General features: G+C 42.9%; 1 protein-coding gene across 1 annotated transcript; it reads right to left on the reverse strand.

Moving 5' to 3' along the window:
* Positions 1-381: 381 nt before the first annotated feature.
* LOC147635253 (protein STRICTOSIDINE SYNTHASE-LIKE 5-like) lies at positions 382-2,703 on the reverse strand. The gene is made up of 5 exons (XM_086802477.1): positions 2,329-2,703; positions 2,140-2,207; positions 1,718-1,957; positions 1,142-1,274; positions 382-712 (listed from the first exon to the last, which is right to left on the reverse strand). Exons 1-5 carry the CDS (start codon positions 2,701-2,703, stop codon positions 446-448), a joined length of 1,083 nt encoding a protein of 360 aa, XP_086658603.1. The 3' UTR covers positions 382-445.
* Positions 2,704-9,064: the final 6,361 nt, after the last annotated feature.

Consider the following 9,064-nt stretch of genomic DNA (forward strand, 5'->3'; position numbering starts at 1 on the left):
GTACCATAAGATCCTTTATCTCTAGATATTGACTCTCCTAAAAATAATGACCTCACATGTATAGAAACTTATAGTTTAAAAAATAAATCAAAGATTGAAATGCCCCATTTTTGTACGTTTATTTCTTGACTTCTGGAAGAGCCTCCTTTTTGAACTCATGGGGTGTGCCAAAAGAGAGCTTATAAAGTAGGGAAGAGAATGCAAAGAAGAAGAAAAAAAAAGGAGAGATTAGGGAGACTTATACCACTAGAGGAACTAAGTAAATATTCATATTATTTTTGAAATATAAAATTTGCTAATATCAACTAAGGCCTTGCAAGACCCAAAATGTTTCATCAAAACTACTATCACCACATGTGTTTACTTTTGCAAGGGTTGGTGTTGACTGATAATGTATATCAGCATATATTGTAAAATTTACAAATAGAAAGATGAGATCATTTGCTTAGGCTTCCAACTTTAGCCTTCCTATGTAAGTTGAGACAAGTCCTCCAAGGTAGAGAGAATCTCCAATCTCAAGAGCAGTGGTCACAAATCCAATGGACACTCCATTTGGGTCCTCAAAATATCGAATAGGTTCACCTTGGTTGCTCACCTCAAGCACCTTGGCCATGTAGGGAGCTACGTTAAGAGCTTGTAGGCCTTGAGGAGTAGCATAGAAGTGTTTGATAAAAGCAAAGCTTAGCAATGTCTCCAACCATAAACTTCGCCTCTGCATAGGTATTGAGTAATATAGATATAGAAATTGACAACATTATGAGCTCTCTCTCTCTCTCTCTCTCTCTCTCTCTCTCTCTCTCTCTCTCTCTCTCTCTCTCTCAAAAAATAATAATAATCCATGTGAACACAAAATGAAGAGGCATGTATTTGTCTAACCCCCAAAAAAAGACACACATGCACACACACACAATGAAGAAGCATGTATTTTCCTAACCTCAAAGTTGGTGAGTGGTTGTTCTTATGCATTGGTATCTAGGTCCTCACTCATAAAGATGAAAAGGTTATGCACGTGTGAACTCAAACACCCCACTAAAGCATCAAGCTAAGCTTGAAGCTTGCATGTAATTATTGAGACTAGACCTATCCAAAAGGTCTAGTCTCACTGGAGCTGAGCTAAAACTTAAAGCTTGCATTTACTTACTGAGACTAGACCTATCCAAAAGGTCCCACGCTTAGTACTGTGTATATTATCAGGGTAGCCAGGAAGGTTGTCAATGAAAATCTCCATTTCTCCTTTACGCTCTCCCTTAAGCCACAATCTTTGACATCGGACCCTTGAAATAAAAGATAATAATAATAATTAGGAGAATTAAAGGAGACATTAGGATGCAGTCAATGGATGCACCCTTGTACAAAGACAGAGAGTGTTTGGACTAGATAACAATGCTTGTAATTAGGATCTTCTAGTTAATTGATTACTTTGATTGTTGTTTTTTCATCTTCTAGTTAATTGATTACTTTGATTGTTGTTTTTTCTAGTTTCATGGGCTAATAAGATGGCCTTTTATTTACAACCTAATTGGGCTAATGCCAAGGTTCTGTGTTCACATCATGCTCTAATTGGGCTAATGCCAAGGTTCTGTGTTCACATCATGCTCTAATTGGGCTAATGCCAAGGTTCTGTGTTGCATGATACTAATCACAATACTAATCATATTGATACACATCTACGAGAGGGTGCATTTTGAAAGGGAAAAAGGAAGGCGTAAGTGATTACTTTGCAGTTTCACAGAAGACTAGAAAGCTTTGATCTGAAGATACTGCAACACCATTGGGGAAGTATAAGCCGGTTGCTAGCACGCTTGTTACTCCATCTGATGGGTCGTACTTGAGCAAATGGCCATTTGGGCGGCCCTCTAAGACATCCAAGTCAGACTCTCCATACCCAAACTTGGTGCTAGCGTCTGTGAAGTAAATAGAGCCATCATCTTTGGCAACATCTACACCATCTGCAAACCTGTAAACAATGTTTGGGATTAGTACTGGCGCCTAATTATAACGGCTAATCACCAGAAACTCAACGTAGCTGTTGAGTATTAAATCATTGATTTGGTTGGATTGATCAATACTTCTCCTAATCTGTGAAAAGATTGAGAAAAAAAAACTCTAACCTAGCGATTAAGCTTAAGTTTGCCTTACTTGAATTTGATGCCACAGACACTGTCCGATAAGACAGTCACCTTCCCTTCTGTCACGTTCAGCAGCCCCTTCACAAAGCCGAGTGATTGGTGTCTAAGCATACACTGTTTAGGCTCGAATCGATTGATTACCTTCTAATCCAAGATTTATTGCTTAATCGTAATTTTCATGCGTGATTATTCTACGTACGAGAGAGGGCTCACAGGCGAGGATCTCTCCGTGCAAGCCAGCGGCGAGGCCCAGTGGGCGGCCGTCGATTTTGGTCCAGTTGTGAACAGTGCCAGAGGGGAGATGGACCTTTTTAATCCACCCGTCGGAGCAGGCGGCGTATAAAACCAGGCCATCTTGTGTTGCCGTGAGGTCTTCGGGGGCCGGCAGGAGGCCCTCTCCCAGAGGTTGCAGGCGGTGCAGGTGGGCGTTTGGGGAGAAGATGCCCTTTGGTGGAGGCGGTAAGGGCAGCAACGTTGGCTGTGGATCGATAGGCGACAGCTGCGTGACGGCATGCCACCACGCAGCCACGCCTACGGCCAGCACCAGCCCCAACACAGGTTTGTGGGGCTCCATATTGTTCGTCTCCCGAGCAATCGCTAAGGTATATTATATATAGATATGTATACACAACATATGTATATATATATATATATATATATATATATATATATATATGTATGTATGTATCCATATATATATCTACATACACACACATATATATATAAATCATTCTTCGGAAAAGTCTCATCAGTAATTTTGTAAAAATTTATATTATGCTCCAAGCTGGTTATATTGTATCTATTTTTTTATGGGAATTTTTTATTCATTTTTTATAAGCTCTCAGAGAATCGTGTTATCTAGGAGGCATCTATGCCATCAAAATCACCTCAGACTTGTGCCCATCCCAACCATCAAGCATTCACTTCACTACAATGGGCGTCTAACCCCAAGTGATAACATCCATCAGTTGGTCAGAGTGGGAGCTTGAACCCGGGTTTTCTGGAGACTTCAAATTTCTCTTGTATTGTCATAAAATAGAGAGAGAGAGAGAGAGAGAGAGAGAGAGAGAGAGAGAGAGAGAGAGAGAGAGAATTTTAACATTACTACACAAAACATTCAAGATTTGTGTGTGGTACTATGATTTATGTATGTGGCACAATAAATGTGTGCATTATGATAGGGACCTTGAGAATTCTTAGGTTGAAGCCTACTTTAATACCATCCATGACATGCCTTGCACAATCTTGAGAATCACACACTATTTGTTGGTACAAGGTAGGTAAGATATATTAAAGTACAAAAAATGAACAACATTCCACCATCTTTCTCATCACTTTGAATAGGTCATTCCACCAAAACCTCTTTTCATATGAACCATGTGACATTCACCACATTCAAATGGTTTTGAATGTTGTAAATTTGCTTAAATGGCATTGGCATTTATTTTAACTTTTTTAAGTGGATATTATGCTAGGCTAGGTCGTAGGCATTGCGTAGCTTAGAAATAAAGAAAACAAAGAGCAGCATGTAGAGACTTAGAAAACAAGTGTCATATTGACAACAATGCTACATCATGTTGCCACAAGAGGCTACCACATGATAATGTTATTTTGCCTAGTTGAACTATGGATTCTAAATTGGGAACTTAGTGCGGAGAATATGATGGTGAAAAAATTAATGTTCATATATAATTATAACCAAATCTACCAAAGTTATTATCAAAATATCTTCAACAAATTTCAAGCTTTCTTGAGCCTTCTTGCTGTAGACTATACTAAGTATTATGATCCTCTTGAGTAAATGTTTGGCCCGTTGTTACCCATATCGACACAATTCCAAAATCAAAAACCTTTTAACGATGTGGATCTGGTTTACTTTTACATTTCACATACACTTTTGCATCTCTGATATTGATGCTTAAAGCTATGTTCATGAATACTTTCTCTGTTGATAGTTCGCTAGCTTTTTATTAACATCAGTTTGCACAACTCCAAGCTAAACAAAGTGGATCTATTTTATGGTGCATCAAAATAGAGTTTTTCTATGACATTTATGAAATTCTTGAATGCCTCCTTTGTTTTTCTTAGAGGACCACGATAATGATTATATAATCCCTTCACTCTAAAGACACATTATTAATAAGTCCTTCACTTTCACCAATTTCATTTAAGAATGTTAATGTTTTTGGCCAGAAATCTTTATATAGCTCACATCTACTTTTTTAATAACTCTTAACAAGAAAAATTGTTTCTCTAATGATGGCCAACCTCCAAAATTAACTCAATACTTGGTGCTTATCACACTTTTTAACGACCAACCTTCTACTACCTAGAGATAGTGTTCGAAAAGGGAAACAATGAGCATTAACTATCTAAATTTATCACCAATGTTATTGACTCCAAGGCCACATAGCCTCATGAGCAATTTCATGTCCTTCCTATTTAAGAACAACTTCTATGCAATCTCTATTCGACACTCAAAACCATTGCCAGCACATGGGTGGTTTGCAACCATCAAGGCTATACCCCCCACAAGCTTTATCGGCTTATGAGTAAGGCTCAGCATCTACGTGACATTGCCAATAATTTATTTTTGCAAGTAGCCCGTTGTTAGCCATAAGCTGATTTTTGCAAGTAGCCCAGAAGCCCATTTTTGCAAGCATTAAGACTATGCCCCCCACAAGCTTTACAGGCTTATGAACAAGGATCATCATGTGCGCAAGTAGGCCATTGTTAGCCATAAGCCCATTTTTTCAAGCATATGGGAGCTTTATAAAAAATTACAAATTCTAAATTTCTTAGAGGGACTCAAGGAGACCCCTAAATTCCCCTAATGTAAAGCTTGTGGGGGGAAATAGAAAAACGTTGTTTATTTTGAAACAATTTGGTCACATATAAAATTGAGATAGAAAAAGCTTGTACATTCATTACCGCCAATTTAATTGCAGCTCTTTTAAGTGTAGTCAATGTCTTCACTCTTTGGTACAAATAAGAATATTTGTTTTGCAGCCTTTCAGAATGTACTCTTCTTTCTAGAATTCCTACATTTAATGCATCTTGATATAGCGTTTGGAGCCCAAAAGTTTTGTCTATATAGAAATGCTCTCTCTTTTTGTAACAAAGAATTAATAGTAAAATGGAAGGTAGCGAACTTTCTCATCATATTTCTTATCATAATCGACCAAAAGACATTTGTATCATCTTCATATAGATATAGACAATACGAGCCGGCTCAAAAAAAGAACAGAAAGAGTATGCATACTAGCCTAGAGAAAGATAATATGAGGATGCATGGGAAGAAGCCCTCAGATTTATGGTGCAACGGGAATCTTTATCCTCAGAACCCATTAACAAATTCTTCTCCAAGCTTCTCTAACCCCACTTCATTACTAAGATTTACAGAGGATGGTTATAATGGGTTTACTTAGTTATTGTAATAATTTATCAACACCATCAGATGTCACATAGGCTGTAACGCCTGTGACCGACGGCGGCAGACCGGATGGTCAAGGATGTGGCCATCTAGGGTTCAGTGGGAGAGGACACCCATGCGGAGTCATGGGCGGCCAGGCTAGTGTGGACGACAGGCCACACACTATATAGCCTGGGGGATGAGGGGCAATCCTCATTCTTCCTCTATGGCTGGGTGGTGAGCCAGAGGCCGTCCCCTCCTGTGGTAGCGCCCGTAGCGGTGTTACAGAGCGACCTAACACTGGTATCAGAGCGTCGGTTCGATTGGGTCGTCAAGGTCTGTGCGCGTGACCGGGGGACTGGAGCCCACTCAATGGTTGTAACGCCTGTGACCGACGGGGCAGACCGGATGGCCAAGGACGTGGCCATCTGGGGTTCAGTGGGAGAGGACGCCCATGCGGAGTCATGGGCGGCCAGGCTAGTGTGGACGGCAGGCCACACACTATATAGCCTGGTGGATGAGGGGCAATCCTCATTCTTCCTCTATGGCTGGGTGGTGAGCCAGAGGCCATCCCCTCCTGTGGTGGTAGCGCCCGTAGCGGTGTTACAGCGACCTAACACTGGTATCAGAGCGTCGGTTCGATTGGGTCGTCAAGGTCTGTGCGCGTGACCGGGGGACCGGAGCCCACTCAATGGTTTTCAACCATTGAGTGGGTGGAGGGAGGCGGCCAGAATTGAAAGGAAGAATTCTCTCTCTCTCTCTCTCTCTCTCTCTCTCACCATTCAAAATCTCATCCTTATCTCCACAATGGAGTGGGTGGAGGGAGAGGCGGCCAGAATTGAAAGGAAGAATTCTCTCTCTCTCTCTCTCTCTCTCTCTCTCTCTCTCTCTCTCTCTCTCTCTCTCTCTCTCTCTCTCTCTCTCTCTCTCTCTCTCTCTCTCTGTCTCCAAAGCAATAATCTACAGGCACTTTTCTCTCGGATCGGAGCATCCCGGAGTTGCGATGCTTGTAGAGGCTCACAGCGCAACACAAATCGACAGTCGACGACAGTCGCAGGCAACCGTAAGGGGGGTGACTATTCTCTCTCCACACCACTGCTCATTTTATTAGCGTTTTTGTAATTTCCAAGTTCTCACATTGTTTTTTGTGCAAGAATTAAAGATGTCTGCTAGGCGTAGTGTGTCCCCACCGCCTTCTACTTCTCTAGGGTTTTCAAGTCTCTTGTCCTCGGTCGCGGGTTTGACCCCGACCGAATTGTCAGGCCATATACGCCCGACCGTTGTCCGGTCCGGAGTGTGCTCGTCGATCACGCGTGATCCGCAAGCGCCCTCCTCGTCTGTTGACCCCGCCTTAGGACCCAGCGAGCCCGCAGTGGCCGCAGGCAGATGACCCCTTTCTGGCCGATGAGCTAGATGACATGAACACCGACGTCGCCGAGGGGACCGAGGAGGACCTCTTGGAGTATGACGACGATGATTATGACCTATTGGACCCTGCCGATGTCCTGACAGAGACGGAGCTCTCTAGTGGACTTTTTAAATATCTTAATGCCAAACTAAACAATATGGGTAAAGTCCAGGCTGACTTAGTCACGATGCTACAGAGCATCTCCACACGGTTATATACACTGACAGCCGCCTCGGCTAGTACTCCGACTCCTCGTGATAGACGAACTCCTGCGGCACGGGTGAGCGTAGCCTCGCCAGTGGTTGCAGGAGTACAAGCCGATGCGCCTGCGGGGCCGTCTGTAGCGACAGCTTCGTCGTTATTAAGACTTAAAGCCGTCTAGTTTTGGTGGCGAGGAGAAGGAGAGAAACAAGGACTCGGTCAACATGTTTCTAGCGAAGTGGTCAGATTTGCACGCGCTGCGACAGCAGCCTAGCCGGATATAGCCCGTAGAGGCTAGCCTCTCATTAACCGGCAAAGCGTACAAGTGGTGGATGAGTTTGACAACTCGTCCTGCCACTTGGACGGAGTTTGAAACGATGTTTCGAAAAGAGTTTTTGCATGTTAATGAGGCGGAGAGAAGCTGGGAGTTATGGGACAAGTGCTCGATGGAGAACAAATCCCTGACTCAATACATCTCAGACTATAGGGAAATAGTACTCAAGCTAAAGGGGATCGATGCATTCCAGACATTGCGAGGCTTTAAAAGAGGCCTCAAAGATGATTACCTTGAGTACGTAGAGCCCTTACAGCCTAAAGACTTAGCAAAGGCAATTAAGTATGCGCAGATATTCGATGACATCAAGCGCCGTAGTAGTGCGCGTGGTGGTTCGAGCAGGGCCAAGGGTAGTGAGAAGAGGAGGTCAGACTTAAAAGAAAAGGATTCCGCAGTGATAAGCAGGGGGATAGAATGGACCAGGAAGGACAAGGTGGTCATTGGTCTAAAAAACCGTGCCCATCCAGGAAGAAAAGAGACACCGAAATCCAAAAGAAAGAGCAATATATTAAAGCGCGAAAGGAAAATCGCTGCTTTAATTGCAATGATGTAGGGCACACGAAGGCTGAGTGTCCAAAGCCTAAAGCCGGCACGAGTGGCAAGAAGCCCAAAAAAGATGGTAAATCCTCGAGGCAGTTGCATACAATGCAGAGACTCCCTCTCGCATCCGCAGAGTTCATAGAGGTGACAGTGTGTCATTGTGATGAGCATCACGCTTGTTCAGTGACACCAGCGATGTGGCAGCCTACTGTAGGTCCGCATGACATGGTGCGCATGTATGGCACCATAGGTAGCCGTAGAGTCACAGTTTTTATTGATGATGGAGCTAGCCACAACTTCTTGAACTACTCGTTAGTCAAGAAGTTGGGGTTGACTGAGACCCGGAGTGATCATGAGTATACTGTTGGCCTAGCCAACGGATATGACAAAACGGTATGGAATACCGTAGTATTGGGGGTCCCATTATCTATGCAGGACTACGAGGCTCCGCTTGACTTTCAGGTCATCCACTTAGCCAGAGCAGACGTATATCTAGGCAAGGAGTGGCTGTATGGCTTGGGCCCTAGTCTAGCTCGGAATTACTTACATAATACGCTATGTTTTGAGCACGGAGGTAGAGTCATTACCCTGCTCTTACCCTGCAGGGCGACCGTACTGTCCTCGCCACACCACTTATTTCCTCCATGGAGCTGTGTACAGCGGTCCGCAGAGACCAAATAGCAGAGGTATATGCTTGTTACCCTCTTTTAAATTCTGTTTCCGTAGGAGTTCCGTAGATGAAACTGTAAATAATGTTTGCGTAGACAAACAAGGAAAACAAAATAGCCTTGGACGAGACCCATTGTTTGAAAACCCTGTTTGGCATGCATGCGATTCAAACAAGAAAAAATCCAAGGTGAAAGAGACATTAAAGAAAAAGTACGTAGATACTTTAATGATTTATTAGAGGAATTTTAGGATGTTTTTCCTGATGATTTACCAGATGGTTTACCACCATCTAGAGAAGTAGACCATGGCATCGAAGTTATGCCAGGATCAAAACCTATAAGCAAACCTGCTTATAGATTAAGCCACTCCGA

Source organism: Cibotium barometz, chromosome 9, assembly GCF_041138505.1.
Source record: "Cibotium barometz isolate CiBa-2024 chromosome 9, ASM4113850v1, whole genome shotgun sequence".
NCBI lineage: Eukaryota > Viridiplantae > Streptophyta > Polypodiopsida > Cyatheales > Cibotiaceae > Cibotium > Cibotium barometz.